Raw genomic sequence first — 18,012 nt, 5'->3', positions numbered from 1 at the left:
AGATATTCTGTCCAGCGCGTGACTCTGATATGTCTTATGTATTAAATGTAAATATATTGTGTAAAAATAAACCCAGGCAAGTTAAAATGAAACATGTCACAATTTATTGTCCCATAAAAACACGTTTATGTACAGCAGAGGCATGCAACAGAACACTGAGCTTGGTCGAAGGCCTTATGGATCAGATTATGAGGAGGAGGAGGAGGAAGAGCACTGAGGCCGGCTGTTAAAACCCAGACGCTCCCCGCAGATTACGCTCTGGATGAGCCACTCCGGAGACACGATCGGCACTTCCTGTGATGTCACACTCCGCTCCACAGCGGGCGGACAGGTGTGGTCCGCCACCACCACGTCGTACTTCCCAGCAGGAATCTCTGGAAGGAAGAAACAGAAATCAGCCGTGTTCCACCCCAACGGTCCGCCGTGTTCCACCCCAACGGTCGGCCATGATTAACCCAACGGTCGGCCATGTTCCACCCAACGGTCGGCCATGATTAACCCAACGGTCGGCCGTGTTCCACCCAACGGTCGGCCGTGTTCCACCCCAACGGTCGGCCGTGTTCCACCCCAACGGTCGGCCATGATTAACCCAACGGTCGGCCATGTTCCACCCAACGGTCGGCCATGTTCCACCCCAACGGTCTGTCATGATTAACCCAACGGTCAGCCATGTTTTGGGATGTTGGTCTGGTTCCAGTACCTGATGCATCGCCGTCGCTCTGGTGCTGCCGTACGGATGAAGCTCCGCCCATCGTCACCAGCTGGGCCCATAACTCGTCCGGCTTCTTGGACACCAGGAGGACCCGGAGGGCTTTGAATGGGCTGCAGCGCGGATGCCTGAGTGAAAAAAAAACAATTCAAATCACCTGAAATGATGGAAGAAGAGGATTAGGGCCACTGAGAGAAACAGATTCTGACTTTAATTCTGAAAATTCTGACTTTTTCTGAGAAAAAGTCAGAATTCTGAGAAAAAGTCAAATTTTGAGTTAAGTCAGAATTTTGAGAGTAAAGTCAGATATTTTCCCCAGTGCATTAATCCTCTTCTGTCTGGAACAGAACCTGCGGCCCGGTTAAGCTGGCATGGCGGCGCCTCACCACTCCACGATGGCGTCGTCGGGGCCGACGCCGGCCGGCAGCAGGTAGTTCCTGTAGTTCAGCAGCTTGTTCTCCTTGCAGCAGTCACGCACCCAGATGTGGGAGACGCAGGGAACGCCGCTGGCCAAACACAGCAGGTACTTCCTGGTACGGCAGTGCTGGTCGGCGATGAGCAGGCTCTGATAGGCTGCCTTGCACTGAAAAAACAAACGGGTCGAAACGAGACAGAACTATGTGGTGGAGGTGAATTAGATCAAACTTTTCAAGATTTATTTGTCTCAAACTGTCACGACCTGGTGAGTCTCAACACTTATATTTTATAAAAGTTACATACCGCAGCTTTAAAGGTATAAAGTTCAGAAACAAAGGCGCGTCACAATGTTTGTATTTTGTTCCTCGTACTTGAATATTTTTATAAATTATAATTGCTTCAGGGTAACCCCAAACCTTTGAATAATATCTGCACTAACTGAATAAAAACATCGTTTTTGTTGTTTCTGTAGCATAAGGAGGAAAACTTGTTGATGTTTGAGTTCCTACCTGCTCCTCGTTGAAGTCGGGCAGGATGAAGCCGCCGCCGGCCTGCAGCTGGGACTCTGTGTACGGTTTGTTGTACGGACCCGTCTGGACGTAATCTGGACCGAGAACAAAACGTCATCAAAAAGAAGAAATCATCCAGGAAACGAAAAGCTTCTGGATCAGGAGCACCGACGCAGCTCACCCTCGTCGTCGTCGCTGGTGACCTTGTTGGTCATCCGGTCGACCTCTGACGACGCCGTCAGCATGAAGGCGAAGCCCATGAACAGAGACGAGTTCTGGGGCAGCGGGCCGTGGGTCTCCACGACGTCGCTGGGCCGACCCGGCAGGTCCGAACCGCTGCCGGACGTGTTGCACAGGCTGAGCCGCTGGCCTGAAGAACGCCAGAGAGCAGAGAGCGTTACAGAGGAACAGGAAGGGCGGCCATTTTAAAACAGAATGAGCCAATCCCAGGATTCCTTCACGTTCTCCATGTCTGGATCTGAAACTGATGAACTCAAAGGTCTATAGAAGCTTTCTAGATCATTTTTAATGTGTAGAAGAAGAACATTTTTGGATGGATGGATGACGTTCGTGAAGTGGAGAGAATCTGGATGGATGGATTATTTTTTTTAAATAGATTGATGAATTGAAGGCCAAACAGATTCTATTTTATATTTTCAAATTTTTTAGATGTTGAGGCAAAAATCCTGAAGTTTCCTTCAAACATCCCATAATTCCAGGTGACGGGAAAACTGAAAAGAACAGTTCAGTAAACGAACAGTTTCATCCTGGTGAAACGAACAGTTCAGTAAACAAACAGTTCACTAAAATAAACGTTTTTAATCTGATCTTCTTTTCACCACCAAACGGATCCCGACAGGGTCAAAGGTCACAGACACCGGGTGAATTGCCCCTCCACCTGTGCACACACACCAATCGGCAGCTGGTTACCCGCTCAGCCTCAGCAGCAGCCGTCACTCAGGAGGATGGAGGCGCCGGGCCGAGAGCGGGCCGGATCGTCATGGTAACGGGTCACACAGAACAGGTTTCACAAACAATCAGGAATCAAAGCCTTTAAAACATCCTGATGGAGGAAGCTCAAGCAACCCTCAGAGAAATAAAACCCTAAAAGTCCTTCTGTAAAAGATTTTTATGAAAACGTTATAATATCATAATTTAAGTTAAAATCCCAAAAACAGAAGAGGACTAGGGCCAGCGAAGGAAAAAAAGAAGAATTAAACTCGGATGATTAAACCCAGAATGAAAAAAAAAAAAGTAAGAATTCTGAAAAAAAAAAAAAAAAATCAGAATTCTGTGAAAAAAATAATTTTAAGAAAGAAAAATATCAGCATTTGGTGAAAAAAAGTCAAATCCAGAATTCTGAGATTAAAGTCAGAATTCTGAAAAAAAGACAAAATTCTGACAGGAAAAAAAGAAAAATTCAGATAAAAAAAATTTAATTCTAAGATTGAAATCAGAATTCTTTTCGTCCTTCAGTGGCCCTAATCTTCTTGCGTCCAACAATTATTTTCCTCTCGTTAAAATCAAAATTTCATCCAGTGGATCCACGAAGCCCCGCCCTGTTTAAGCCCCTCCCCCAGTCAGTTCAGATCCAGGTCCAGGTGGGCGGAGCCCCGTACCAGCTCTGGCTCCTCCCCCTCTGCGCCCCCTCTTAGACGGCGTCTTGTTCTCCTCGGACGGAACCAGCTTCCTCTTGCCGGACGGGCCGGGGGTCCGGGCGCCGCCAGAGGAGCTGCGGCTGGGCGTGTTGGCGCCCCCTGGGGTTCCTCTGCGCCGCCTCTTCCCCTCCACCAGGTTATCTGAGGAACATAAAGGACTGAACTTTAACCACAGAACTTCAGTTTGACAACACTCTTCAGTGCAGACGCTGCTACCGACTCAAACCTTCACAAAGAGAAAATTAATATTTATGCATTTGGGCCTTTCAACCACATGAAAACTTAGTTTAATATCACTGATATTTTCAAGAAATCACAGAAGTTTCTGGGTTTGAAAATATTCAACTTCTCAAACATTGAAATTTCAAAGATTTTTTCTTGAAAATTTCTGAGCTCAATCTAAACATTTCTGAGTTTTTTTTTTTTTTTTTAAGCACATTTTCAAACAGAAATGTCCTTTTTTTCTTTTTTTTAAAAATGTTACTTTCAAACTCAGAAATGTCTTTTCTACAAAAAACATGCAAGTTTTAGAAGTTGAACATTTTCAACTTCTGAAACTCAACTTTTCAAACTGAAATTTCACATTTTTTTTCCTCACTTTTTTTTTCCTATTTTAGATTAATTTAAAAATGTTAGTTTTTTCTAGCAAATTTAAAAAAATTTCAAATTGAAATTTCCATGATTTTTCCAGAAAACCTCTGAGATTAATCTCAAACTTGTTGACTTCTTTCTATAACAGGGGGGCCCAAAGCCGGTCCTCGAGGGCCGAAATCCTGCACGTTTTAGTTCCCTCCCTGGCTGCAGTAACAACTTTTCAGCTTGTCATTGTTCCTCTAAGACCTTCTGATGAGCCATCATTTGATCCAGGTGCGTTAAACCAGGGAGAGACCTAAAACATGCAGGATGCATGCAGGGTGCCCAAAGTCGGCCCTCCAGGACCGACTTTGGGCACCCCTGTTCTAGAAAAATGTTGACTTTTCAAATACAGAAATTTTCTTATTCTTTTCTGGAAAATGTCAGATTTTTGGGGTAAATTTACTAATTTTTCTTTCCATCTACATTACTTATACAATCAACATCATCTTGTGTTTTATGAACTTTATATGCTAATATATTATTTTAAAGTATTTATATATAAACCTGTCCACACAAATGAACCTTCTGGCCCCAAACAGGAAGTCATGGTTGTTTAGAAGTAATCTGATTGGCTGATACAGGTTTCAGCTTAGCGCTACACTGCCCCCTGTGGGTGTGGCATGTTTAAAGCAACGCTGTGTGGCGTATTGGCTCGGGCTCCCAGCGTTTCGTACCCAGGCTGATGTCGGAGGCTTTGGTCAGCGGGGTGGTGGGCTCGTAGGGCCCCAGGCTGTGCTGCTCCCGCAGCTTGTTGCCCTGATCCAGGGACAGGATGACCGCGGTCCGGTTGTGCCACTGCCTCTGGCCGTCCTTCTCCACGCTGTAGAACAGATCCTGTCCTTCTGTTTTGTGGCCCTTAATGACCCCTGCAGAGGACAGGAGCACCATCACAAAAACAAATGTTTCTGGCTGTTAAATTGTCCCAGAAGTTATTGCCATAAAAGACAATATTGTTGTTTGAGACTGTTTTCATGTAATATAATGGAAGATCAATAAACTCTAGTGGATATTTAAGACTCGGAACTGAAAGACATTTTGATATAAAAACAAATCTCTGATGGATTAACGGCGAGGCGGCATCATCCTCGTCTTCCTCACCGATGCTGAAGTACTCGTCCTCCAGCAGCGCCGTGACCTCCGTCTCCAGCGGGATGGGGTCGCACAGCAGGATGTCCTTCCCCGCCACCTCGCACTCGTAGCCATCGTCGAAGCGGAGCCGGAACCGGCTGTCGCCGGCGTCCTTCACGATGCGGCCAGAGTAGAAGTAGCCGTTGGACGACCACTTGGCGACGACGCGCAGGCCGACGAAGCTGCTGCCGGCCGACGGCGCCGCCTCCGGCGACGAGCGCAGGGAGTCTGAGCGGCCGGGCGGGTCGGCGTCCGACGGGCTGGCGGGGAGCCGCGGCGGCAGCATGCAGGCGAACGGCTCGTCCTCAGAGAAGGAGTGAGTCTGGGCGAGAGCGCCGAGCCTCTGCAGCGGGCCGGCGCCGCCGCCCCTTTAAGAGACACAGAAACATAGTCAAACATCGTTCCTCTGAAGTTTCACCACCGGCCTTTTTGGAATCTCTCTAAGCCTTCATTGTGTAACTTTTAAAGAAAATATGTTTTTTACACATTTGTTAAAACTGTCACCATGTCGTTACGTTTAACTTCTTCTACCTCCTCCCGGAGCTTCTGCTGCCATCTGAAGAATCGCATCGCGCCCGACCAAAACAACCAATCACAGCCAGGAGGAGGGCCTTAGCGCTGTCAATCTACCTCATGTACGCGCTGCTAAGTGTGCTAATGGCAGAGAAGCAATTTATCGTTGCATAAAAACCATTTATCTGCCATGATCGCTAACTAGCCTAGCATTCATGACAGCCTATGCTACCTGCAGCGCAGCAGAGAACAAAGGGGAGAGATGATTGACAGCATTAAGCCCCGCCTCCTGGCTGTGATTGGTTGTTTCTAGTTAGTACTAGTAGTTACTTTTATGTAAATTGTCCATAAAGAAGTCTGCAGTCGTATTTAATTACAGCCATTAATAACCATAAAACATTTTAAAAATCTTTATTGATCATAAAATCTGCTGTCTGAGCGTCATTAGTCGGTTGATTTGTACTGATAGTTTTTTTTTCTATTTTTGCTTATTTAGTTATTCTGATGATTAATCATGTTAAAAAAATTTGTACAATCTGCAGATTTTTCATTTAAGCCTACAATATTAAAAGGTGCAAATAAACCAATAATTTGTTTTTTAAATATGAAATTAAACATGTTATTTCCTAAAATGTAATAGTTCAGTCAAGACTTTTTATTTGTAACCAGGTTAAAATTATTAGACAATTTTCTTCCAATGGAAAATGCAACATGCCACTAAAAGTACACAAAGTTTTTATGTTTATCCAAAGGCTGGAAAGTTAACTTTGTTGCACCAAAATCAGCTTTTAATTTAGAAAAATGGCTAAATAGAGCAAACATTTTGAAATAAAGCAACTTAAATCTGTTTTAACAACAGATTAAATATTTTCAATACAGCCTTAAATATGAGAAAACTAAATGCCTTTTTATTAATACAGATAAAATGCAAACATCCAGTTACATCTCTTCCCTACAATGTGAAAAAAAACAACATTTTTGAACATTTGGACACCACTGGTTTAAAAAAAGTGATTTTCGTCACTGATATAAACTTTTGGGTTGTTTTGTTGATTTTCCAATAAAACAAAGCAAACACAGTTTGGTGATTCTCTGTGTGAGGCGTGTTAATTACAGAGTGTTAGTGAAGAACAGAAGGAAGTGAAGGGTTAACTCGAGGAGCGGCGGCGCAGCCTGCCCTCCTGCTGTGGGCGGAGCCTCAGGCCAGACTCACCTGGACGGGGAGGAGCGGGATGGAGGCCGGCCCCTTCGGGCCCTTCCTCTGGGGGTCAGCGGGACGAAGCTGCTGCCGCCTCTGCCCACAGTGACCACCGACCCCGCCCTTTGACCCCTGTGACCCCTCTGTGGATGCCCACCTCCCCTCCTGGGGCTGCAGACACACAGAGGGGACGAACGGAGTCGGACCGGCTGCACAGGCATCGACCCGAGTGGACGTCTTAAAGGGGCAGTATCGTGTTAAAGAAGCTTTTTTAAAGCTTTACATCATGTTTTAATGTTGCTTTGATTCTTTCATGCATGTTTGAGAAATCCTTTCATCTCCATGGCAACCATTCAGTGTGTAAAACAGCTGGGTGGACCTAGCCCCGCCTTCCAGGCGCAGCTCCTCCCCCACTCAGCTCCTTTAGACTAGCCAGCAGCAATTAGCTCATTGTAAGAGCTACTTCTCTGGTAAAAACTTCGTTAAGGGTTAATAGAGGAGCCATGTTGGGATGACTTCCTGAAGGTGGAGTTCCAGGAGCTTCTTAAAGAGACAGAGGCCCAATTTCAAGTTTCTTTCAAGTCATATTTGACATGTATAGCATTTTGATATTCATGTTTAATGTTATTGTTTTTGTCCAGACAATTTGCACATGCGCATAACCCTGAAGGGCAAAAAGACGATTCTTCTACATGCCATCCGCAGCAGCCCTGCCACAGTAAAACGGTTCTGTTAAAATGAAACCTGGAGGTGAAGATATGATTAATGCAGTGCAGTGCGCCACAGCAGAGGGAAAAATTATACAGAAAAACAACTAAAAATTACTGTATTCTTTCTTTTTCTTGTTCTTATGTGATCACTGTGTTAGATCAGCTACCGCTGCTATTAGCTAATCTAACACAGCAGTGGTTGATTAGCTAGTTTAAACTCCTGCTTTGCAAATGAGCTGTGGGAATTGATGTTTAGGTCAGCTTTTTTATGTTTTAACTGAACCAGAAAACACCGAATTCCACATCACATCCACATGTTAAGATAATCAAAGTCAAGCTAGCATAACTGACCTTTCTTCTCCCTCACTATTTTAAAAAAAATCTTATCTAGTTGTGATAGCGTTGACCGTTTGTAGCAAAGCACTGCATCCCTTTTTCTTTTATATATCAGGCGTACATTTAAGATTTAGCATGTTATTTTAACAGCAGGTCAGCTAAAAACAATGCTAGCCATCGTTGGCTAGCAGGTTTTTGCGTACCGTCACGCTGCAACACGTTTACATTACCTGAAAGTAATATGGTTACTTGATTGTGCTATAAAAAACCTGGGAGACGCGATACTGCCCCTTTAAACGGACCCAGACTGACGCCTGTGGCAGCCCGGACCAGGCGAAGGTCAATGAACCACCGACAAATCAGGTTAGAAAGTCAGAAGAAGTGAAGGAGCGGCGGCTCTGCATGCAGGAAGAGGGCAGAACAGAGGAGGAGAACCGGGTCGGGGCGGTACCTGACGGATCGGAACCCCCTGCTGGGCGGCATGACGAAGTCGGGTCTGCTGGGGCCGGTGCTGCCGCTCGTCCCGCCGGAGCTGTGATGCAGGCTGGAGGCCTTGGAGGACAGGGAGCTGATGTCGCCAAGGTCACCGGAGGTCACGGAGCTGCTGCCGGTGCGGCACGGAGAAATGTCGCTGTCCAGAACCTGACAGTCCACCACAGGCTCCTCGCTCTCCTGACAACAAACAGGATGGGTCAAATACAGAGGGAATCTGGTGGATTTTTTCCTTCCACTCAACTTTCTATGAATATGCTTAAATGCACTCCAGCTTCTTCAGCAGAGAAGAAGCTGGAGTACATCTCTTCAGCAGAGATGTCCAGAAAAAGAGACCTTTTTCTGGACATCAGTCAGCCGTTTTCACCAGGACTGTTTACGTCCTAATATGGGCGTTAAAAGACATTTAATCAATTAAAATGATTATTTTATGTAATATTCACATTTTCTTTGAATTCTGGTTTTTCATGACCGGTAAGGAATATTTATAAAAATAACACAATCCACCAAACGGAAACCAGTAAGGAGCCGTTTCTGTCCTACCATAACAAATGTAAACATGTGGAAGAAAACAAAGAAAAGAAGGAAGAAAAGGAAGGAAAGAAGGAAGCATCCGGCACCACGACCTCTGAACTCTTCCAGTAAACTTAAACATTTGGCACCAGATCCAATCAGAACCGGTGCCAGCCCCCAGTGACCTCTGACCCCCGGTACCTCTGTGACCCTGCGGTCCACCTCCCTGCCGTCCTCGTAGTAAACGTCTGTGATGATCCGCGTCACGGTGGTCCGGACCTCCTGGATGGTGCGGACGTGCCGGCGGTGGGCCGGCGCCGCAGTTCTCCTGAACGACGGCGTCTCCGGCTCGCCCTTCAGAGACGAACGCAAAGAGTTAAAGAGAGCGACGCACTTCCTGTCAACTATCAGGGCGATGGCGAATCCGTACCCGGCCGCCAGGAGAGCGAGGGCCCAACCCGTCCACACCGGGCTGCTGGGAGGCGATCCGCTGCCGGGCCTGAAAGACACCAGAGGTTCTGATGAGTCCGACTCCGATAAACCGAACCTCCAGCACACAACAGATCCCACAATAAATAAACACAACAATCCGCTCAATGATGCAGCTAACTCTGTTGCTGCTGCATTTTTCCTTCCACACAACTTTCTATAAATATGCAGCACCGCAGCTTCTTTAGCAGAGACGTTCTTCTGGACTGGGAGGAATAAAAAAGGAGCAAAGGTATAAAAAAAAGGAAAGAAGGAAGGAAGAAAGAAAGGAAGGTAAAAAAGAGGAAAGTAGGAAAGAAAGAATGTATAAAAAGGAAGTAAGGAATTTGAGAGGTGAAGGAAGGAGACATAAAAAGGAAGTATAGAATAAATTAAGGGAAGGAATGAAAGGAAGTTATACAAAGAAAGGAAAAATCAAAGAAGGGCAAACGTCAGTCCTACACCTTATCAAATCCCCCATCACCAGCCCTCCACCACCGTGCTGTATGTGTTTTGATCCAGGTCCTCTCTGTTCTCCATCCGGTCCAGCTCACCTTGCTGGACGGAGTCGCAGCATTGGGGCCGTCAGGCGTCTTCTGGGCCTCCTTCTGCCCCCCCTCCACGCCGGTCGGAGGACGGAGGTCCGGAGCTTCTGCCGGCTCTCGCCTCTTCCCGGCCGGCTCCGCAGGAACGCCGGCATCTTTAAGGTTGTTCTGCGGCGCTGACGACACGTCTGGCTGCGATGGCTCTGATTGGCTGTTTGGGAGGCTGTTGCATCCCAGCGGGGAAACCTGGGAGCTCCTCTGTGGCGAGGCAAACAGTTTCCCCCTGAAACAGACAAACGAAGCTGTGAGCGAAGCTTCACGACTGAACGGCGTTCCTCAGGGATGTGTGCTCAGTCCTCTGTTCTGTCGACGTTTCAGCCGAATTTATCCAAAAACCTTTCTTACCTGATGACGGCGTTGTTTCCAGGGTCCTCCTCCGCCCCCTGCTGTCGGTGAGCCTGCCGAACCCGAGTGAACACTGACGGGCTGCAAATACACACAATAAACCCAAATCAGTTCTGTTTGGGGTCAAACCAGCAGCCAAACATGGTTTCCTCAGAAACACGGAAGGATGGCAGGAAGGAAGTGATTTTTTCTGTCCTTCTCTAGACCTAAAACACTCAGTTTCTCTGCAGGGGCTCTGATATCAATTCTCCGTCTCAGACCTCAGCTCTGCTCCGTGTGCCGCTAGCATGAAGGGTTTCACTTCAGAGAGAAGTCAGGGTCAGAGAGCCCCGTTACCTGGTTACAGCCGTGGAAACTGTCGTAACCGCGGCGACCGACTCTTCCTCCTCCTCCGACAGCGCCGGCTCTAAACAGAAGAGTCATGTGAGTCAGACGGCGACAGGAAGTCTGGCGGCGTGCGGCCGGAGAGGCGGGCTCTTACTCTGCAGGCTGAAGCGTTCGGAGCCGCCCTCCTCCACCGGCGTCACCAGCTTCATCCTCAGGCTCAGCTTCCCGTCTTCCCCGTCAGCCGCCGCCTCCGCCGCGTCGTCGCCCGCACCACACGGCTTCTCCGAAAACGGAGTAATCTCTGCGCAAAAATAAAATGAAATTTAAAAAGAAAACGTAGAAACAAACCTTGCAGATCCTGTCTGACACGTTTTCCCGGTTTGGAAACCCCACCGATGGGCGTGCTGTGTCTGAGCGTCTGCTTCAGCTGGCTGACCGGCGGCGGCGTCGACCCCACGGCTGGACCAATCAGCTCGCCCTCTTTAGGAAGAGTGAAGTGGAAAGAAATGTCTGCGGCAGAAAGGGAGACACCAGCTGAGAGGAGCAGGAAGCAAAAAACCAACATACAAAAAACCATCAAAGACCAAATATAAGGGAAATGGAATTGGTAGTGATTTGAAAAAGTATTCACGCAACTTTTTCAATGTATTTCAGTACATGGCACTGAGATTTTTGTTTATTTTTAAACATTTTTATAAATAAAAATCTGTAAAGGATTTTTATTTATAAAAAAAAGGAGCACAACAACAGCTAAAACCTTCAGGTCAAAGTTCATATTAGTCCTGTAATATGGAGCCAAACTGGGGCCAAAAGTTTGTTTAAAAAAAAAAAGAAGAAAAAAATCATTTGAAATTGGAAATAAAAAAGTTTACATGGCTGAAAAACCATCACGATATAAGCATTTCACATCCTTTTATATCAATAATTACCGATTAGTTTTTTGTTTTAAATATCTGAAATATTGCCACACCAGTGGCAGGACCCTTCGTGTTTTATCCAGTTTTTTTTTCACATCATTATTTTTCACTTTTAAGCAGTTATGAGGCAAAGTGGGGAGACTTGGAACTGCTGCTGCGCCAGTTCATCACCAGGTTGTTGCTAGGTAACCAAAGAACAAGCGAGTTGCTAGGTAACCAAAGAGTGAGTTAGTCGATTCCACCAACTTTGCTAAGCTAGCTGTGAGAATTCGAGCAGCCAATGTCTTTCCTCTGCCTACGTCTCCCAGAATGCTGTGCGGTTCTGGATCACAGTTCAGTGAATATCCAAAATATTGAATATTCTATCAGATGTATTATTTATTGATATTGATCACGTGTCAATCGCGATATACATTGTTATTGATTTATTGTCCGACCCTGATTATCGATAGCAACTAAAATAAAACTCCTAAATTATTTTTCAGCCACATCATCCAGCCCTAAAAAACTTTTGAAGACTTTTTTTACGTGAATAAATGCAGCGCTAACCTCCAGAGCTGTCACTCAGGCTCTTGTCTTTGACGCCCTCCATTTCTCGCCCGCCCAGGGCGTCCTCCGCTCTCTCTTCCTGGGTCTGCTGCCGGTGGCCGTTAGCCGTGGCGACCCCTTTGGCTCCGTCGCCCTCGGAAACGCTGGACTCCGGCTGCAAGTTTCTGTCTTTCTCTCCGTCGGTTGCCACGACGACGCTGTCCTGGATCTCCTCCTCCATTGGCTCCGGAGACATCAGCTGACTCTCGGAGAGGACCAGCGCCATCGCTGAGGCGCCACCGGTGTTCTCCTCCTTCATGACATCCTCCTCCTCTTCCTCACAGTCGTCCATCTTGTTTTTGTCCGTCGAATGGTTCTGTTCTGCCGTTTCTCCTGAACTGGAGGCGTGTGATGCTGCCGTGGTGCTGCACGGCGTCTCCTGCACGCAGCTGTTCGCCGCCAAGTCAGAGTGGTTAGCGTTGCTGCTTTCGTTCACATTTGTCTCTGCTTCCTGTTGCTGCCTGTCGGACTCATGCGGCAGGTCCGGCTCAGTCCGGTCGGGTTGCTGTGACTCCTCCGGAGCCACGGCGTCGCTGGTATCGACACCTGGCGGCTCTTCCAGCTCGTCTATCTGCGTGTCCTGACTGTCCTGACTGTCCTCCTCCACCGGAACCGGGTCGCCGCTATCCGCGTTCACAGAAAGCTGCAGCGCAGGGGAAAACGGAGCCGACTCCCGGAGCGAAGACTGAGTCTCAGAAGGCAACGGAGGAGACTTCCTGGCTTCTTGGCTCTGTGTGGGAACAAAAACATCCTGAAACAAAGAGAAAGGTCTGGATGGTGAAACCGAGTCATTAAAATGAGCAGTGAGTGTTGCTGCTTTCGTTCTTAACGGGCCAGTATTGAGTTTTTTCCTTTTTATAGCACATTCAAGTAACTATGCTAACTTCAGTTGTTAAAAAATGCTACATATATCAAATATGACTCAGATTAAATCTGACTTCCTAATTCAACGCCTAGAAATTGGGCCTCTGTCTCTTTAAAAACTCCTGCTCTTTCTGGAGCTCCGCCTTCAGAGGTCATCCCAACATGGCTCCTCTATTAATCCTTCAACAACATTTTTACCACTGACAAGCAGCTCAGCAGGTGTTTGCTAACTGCTGTGTGTCTCTGTTCGGTGAGTTTTTGGTTAAAACTTGTTTGTTCTTCATTCAGTGGGTAGAAAATCCAGAAATTTTACTCAAGTAAGAGTAAAAAGTAAAGCGCAGTAAAAATACTTCTAAAAGGACAATTTTTTGAAAAAGTTACTCCAATCAATGTAACTAATTATTGCCCAACTCTGTTAATACGTACATGAGAGAGCCCTGGCTGTGACGGCACAGGCAGCGCTCGCTCTGGACCAGAGGCATTCTGGGAGACCGGAGCAGAGGTAGGTGAGTGTGGCCTCGAGGCGGCGTCCGTTTCCATCGGCTCGTCCTGCGCCGCCGCTCGCTCCTCCGGCGGAAGCGAGGTGTCCATGGGTTCCTCTGCACACATTCAGCTCATTAGAGCCGTTTCTAATTCGCTCACCGGCCGGTTTAAATTCACTCACTCACCGTCGCGTTCGTTTTCCGCTTCGGTCGGCGAGCTTGGAATGATTAAAGGAGTGTGGGGGAAGTTGTCCGGCGTTGGGGCGACGTAGTCAACGGAGCTCCTGGGCAAACAGAACCAAACAACAACAATCAATCAATCAAGTTAATTTGTGTAGCATGTTTCAGCAACAAGGCAGTTCAAAGTGCTTCACATCATAAAAACACAAAAAAAGAGTCATAAAAAGTCTTAAAATCATCATACAGCCACCAATTTGAGAACAAACATGAATAATTTCAGCCCTAATAGAAATATAACAAAGACCCAAACTTTCTCTTTTGATCATTTTTTTTCCATAATCAGATTAATAATTGGAATATTAGGAGATTTTCCAGAATTAGAACCAGGTAAAACTAAAACACTTGAGGAGTTCAACACATTTACAAAAAAAGTTTGTTTTTATGTAAAATGTAACGTATTTATTTTTTACAGAGTTTAGCTTCATTACTGCTCTGGGTGTTTTTGAGTCTGTGTGCTCTGGATAGCAATTAATCGATTACTAAAACTGTTGATGATTATTTTAAAGATTGATTAATTGCGGTTAATTGAATTTATTCCAATTGATTCAATTAATCCCGATTTATTGGATTAATTCCAATTAATTTGATTAATCATGATTGTTACAATTAATTGTGATCGTTTTAAAAAATTGCAACTATTTCAATTAATCACGATTAATTGGATGAATTATTTCAGCCCTGATATAGTAATTTTTTCAGGATTTGTAATCCCTTACTTTGCTCTTTACTTGAAAAAAGTAATCAGATTACTGCTGGTGACTCACTGGGACAGACTCTCCTGGACCAGCGTTCCCTGTCCGGACAGATGCAGCAGCTGCAGGCTGTGGGCCGGCGTGGAGGTGGGCCGAGCCGGCTGCTCCGGTTCCGACACCGTGCTGTCCACAGCGGCGCCTGAGAGGTTTCAACGTGACGCAGTTATTTACCAGTTCTTCTCGCTCCCTGCAGAAAAGCAGCTCGCCAAACGAACATACCCGACTTGTCGGCGTCGAACAGATCTTCCTGTGAGGACAGAACATCGCAGTCCTGCTGGTCCGGCTCCTCGGACTCCTGCAGGTTCTGGGAGTGCAGCAGAACCTGGACGGTCAGCTGGCGACCCGACTGGCCCACGGACTCGGAGGAGCTGCTGGAGCTAACCTCCGACCTGCAGGAGAGCAACGTTTATCAGACAGCACTAAACTTAGATGTGGTGTCCCTCTGGGCTCCGCTTTTAGTTTACGCCTTCTTAAACATTTTATTAATGTAATACAGCTACATTTTGCACCATAATTTGCATAATGCTAACATGTTAAACCAAAACATTAGCTCCACTATTAGTGGATTAGCAGAAGTGCTAACCACCGGTTAGCATTTGAAGAATCTAAAAATAAATGCTAAAATCTTATTATCTCAAAGCTTAACAGCTTTTAATCTGGCTAATTTAAGTTTATTTTTAAAAATTATTTACCTCACTGCTTTGTTATCTTGATGCGCCAAAGTTTTGAGGGCAACACTTTGCTGCTCTGAAATTAAAAAGAACAAAAACACACAGATGTTGGCCTGATGAGTGTCAACACTGTTAGCATGCAATAAAACATTTTCATCTAGCAGCAGAAACAGGAAATACATGTAAATGTGATAATTTCCTGCTTTAAAATAAGAGCTGTTTTGGTTTTTACTTTCAGAGCGATGGCCCGGGTCTCCGCCAGCTTCAAGGTCCTGACTCTGTGAGAGCTCCAGAAACCCAAACTGAGACGATCCACCTGGAAACATACAGAAGGAGCTGATATGACGCAGAAGGACAGAAAATATTTAGTTTAAACTTCAGCGTTTAGCAGGAGGAACACCGACCGTCAGACTGAACACAGTTAGTCGTGGAATCGGCTCCAGGATCCATTTCAGAATCCTCAGGTACAAACCTGGAGAGTTCAATGGAAAAAAACGTTGTTATTTCACTGGATGGGTAGAAGGAAGGAGGGATAAAAGAGAGGAAGAAAAACAGAAAAAAGAAAGAAAAGAGGGAAGGAAGGAAGAGAAGAAACAGAAGAAAGGAATGAAACATTTTAATGAAAATAAAAACTGTAAATATTTCCTCCATTTTCTATCTTTTTCTTTGAAGTTGAATCGTTTCCTCCAGAGAAACTCTGCATGATTTATTGATAATATAAATAAAATCTGTTCTCTTTTTCCCACTCAGGTGAATAAACTTTGCTGTCACCAGCAGGTGGCGCCACTGCAGCGGAAAAAAGTTGACTCTTACAGAGAAAAAAAAAAAAAAACATCCTAACATCTGAACTGGTCCATCATGTAACTGGAAACCAGCAGCACCAGTTCATAAACATTCAGTACTTTCCTCCACCCTTATTTATTTCACTTTTATTAAAGTTCCCATTTAATATTTCACTAAATGTGACCTGAACCAGGACAGGAAGCAGGGTGTACTCACTTTTTCTTGGTGGGATGTGGACAGACGTTGATAACTTGACTCTCCTCCTGCAGTGGCGAGCTGGGGTCGGCTGCAGCTACGACCTCTGAACCAAAAAAACAAAAGATTTTTAAAACTTTACAGGTGAGATTAAAATGCAAACATAGTAAAATATGGATTATTTTACTTACCTGGTTCTGCCTGGTTGTTACTCTCTGATTGGCTGTCGATTTGGGAGCATCTACTTCCTGGTGGTGATGATATTAGTTCCTGGAAAAGGAAAATAACAACTTTAGTAAAAAAAAAAAACAATAAAAAATAAATAAAGCATCAAAATGTCAAAAACTGCTCTAAATAAGCACTTTATTTATTCCTCTAAATTTATGTATTACTACCTTTTAAAGGCAAAAAGTGGGAACAGCTACTTTTTACTTTTACTTGAGTAATTTTACTATAAAGTATTTCTACTCTTACTTGAATAAAATTTCTGGATTTTCTACCCACTGAATGAAAAACAAACATGTTTTAACCAAAATTCACCAGAAACAGAAACACACCTGCAGTTTTTGTTAAAGTTTCATACATTTGTTTTTAATTGATAGAAACTGATTTGGAATTTTTTTCTTTTGCCTGATTTTATTTTTTGTTACTTATATGAATTATTGTATTCTTGGTCCTTTTCCAATTAACTTTATATTTTGGTCCATCTAATAATGATGTAATTTTTAAATATTAAATGATTGATAATTTGATCAGTTACTCAGAACTTGAGAAGACTTTTCACCAAATACTTTTTTGACTCTTGAGTCATTTCTTGGACTGATACTTTTTACTTTTACTTGAGTAAATATATTTTGAAGTAATTTTACTCTTACTCGAGTAAAATATTGGGTTTCTCTGCCTCTGATTAAATATGATGAATATGGAGTAAATGCTTGTAGTTGTTGGGATGCCGCTAGGATACTAACTAGCAAATAAGGATTTGTAACAGGAAATAAACAGAAAATAAAGTAATTACTATTAAAAAGTTGCGGGAAAATACCTAAACATGTTCCATACTGAGATATAGCTATGATACTACTTCTTTTTAAATTGTGTGGTAATATTATTTTTTTTTTATTTATCCTAATGTATTTATTTTTCAATCTGATTGAAATAAACCAGCAGCTTTTAAAGATCCATCTCACCAGAACCGGGCTGCGGGCGGCCGGTTGCAGGCTGGACAGGCGGCGGGCCAGCAGCGCCCGGTAGCTGCTCTCCGGGTCGTCCTCCAGACCGACGCTGTCCGGCTGGGAATCTTCCACTATCAGGCACGGGTTCTCCGGCTGAGGCAGGCTGGAGTCCAGTTCGCTTCCACCGGGATCCATGAGGTCAGGCCGAGGGCAGGAGACGGAGACTGTTGTGAGCTAACCAAGCCAGAAGAGAGACAACAAAGCGAGCGGCATGTGAGACCCCAGCCGACTACTGCTGCCTGAGCCCACCGGTGTTAGCATGTTAGCCTCAGCTACAAGCTAATGGCTAATGCTCCGCCCATCAACATTTCAAGGTTTGTCTGGTTACAATCCCAGTGAAAATCACATTAACAGGGAAGGGAAATCACTGCAAACTGCACCACCTTTATACTTACCTAAAGAGCTCAAAAGTATTAAAATATTGATTCATATATTCCTTTAAAAAATCATTATAGATCTTCTTCCAAAACAGAAACACCCACTTCAGCTCGCTTAGTCGCGGTAAAAATTTAACAAAAGCGATTTCATTGGTTTAACGACACTGACGTCACAAAACGTCGATTAGTTTTATGGTTGCCAGGCGTTTTTAGATTTAAACGCGTTATTGAGGCGTCAGTCTGAGAAAGTATGGGAATGATTGCATTTTTTACAATCGCATTTTACTTTTTGACTTTCCGAGTGATGGCATCCTCAACTCAAATATAAAACAAGCCTTTCTACTGTT

General features: G+C 44.9%; 1 protein-coding gene across 2 annotated transcripts; it reads right to left on the bottom strand.

Annotated features, from left to right (window-relative positions):
- Positions 1-81: 81 nt before the first annotated feature.
- Positions 82-17,730, bottom strand: tp53bp1 (tumor protein p53 binding protein, 1). Of its 2 annotated transcripts, XM_015023117.1 has the most exons (29): positions 17,684-17,730; positions 17,244-17,462; positions 16,248-16,326; positions 16,078-16,162; positions 15,483-15,550; positions 15,311-15,394; positions 15,100-15,154; positions 14,627-14,796; positions 14,420-14,546; positions 13,602-13,699; positions 13,360-13,532; positions 12,031-12,820; positions 10,958-11,074; positions 10,719-10,865; positions 10,574-10,643; positions 10,238-10,318; positions 9,842-10,115; positions 9,250-9,318; positions 9,021-9,173; positions 8,266-8,486; positions 6,784-6,939; positions 5,028-5,425; positions 4,604-4,795; positions 3,255-3,434; positions 1,817-2,005; positions 1,636-1,730; positions 1,096-1,292; positions 701-837; positions 82-374 (listed from the first exon to the last, which is right to left on the bottom strand). In XM_015023117.1, exons 2-29 carry the CDS (start codon positions 17,421-17,423, stop codon positions 187-189), a joined length of 4,773 nt encoding a protein of 1,590 aa, XP_014878603.1. In that variant the 5' UTR covers positions 17,424-17,462; positions 17,684-17,730; the 3' UTR covers positions 82-186. The 2 variants fall into 2 exon arrangements, with proteins under 2 accessions (XP_014878603.1, XP_014878604.1); XM_015023118.1 differs by lacking the exon at positions 6,784-6,939.
- Positions 17,731-18,012: the final 282 nt, after the last annotated feature.

Source organism: Poecilia latipinna, unplaced genomic scaffold (assembly GCF_001443285.1).
Source record: "Poecilia latipinna isolate Pla-1442-1.1 unplaced genomic scaffold, P_latipinna-1.0 Scaffold3207, whole genome shotgun sequence".
Classification (NCBI taxonomy): domain Eukaryota; kingdom Metazoa; phylum Chordata; class Actinopteri; order Cyprinodontiformes; family Poeciliidae; genus Poecilia; species Poecilia latipinna.
This window is presented reverse-complemented; position numbering and strand designations above follow the sequence as displayed.

Excerpts from the sequence above, each read along its gene's own strand:
- tp53bp1 (XM_015023117.1), bottom strand. The coding sequence starts at position 17,423 with ATGGATCCCGGTGGAAGCGAACTGGACTCCAGCCTGCCTCAGCCGGAG. Across the intron at positions 8,487-9,020 it reads TGGACCGCAGGGTCACAGAG|GAGAGCGAGGAGCCTGTGGT; the intron begins GTACCGGGGGTC and ends GTTTGTTGTCAG. Across the intron at positions 375-700 it reads GAGCGACGGCGATGCATCAG|AGATTCCTGCTGGGAAGTAC; the intron begins GTACTGGAACCA and ends TCTTCCTTCCAG.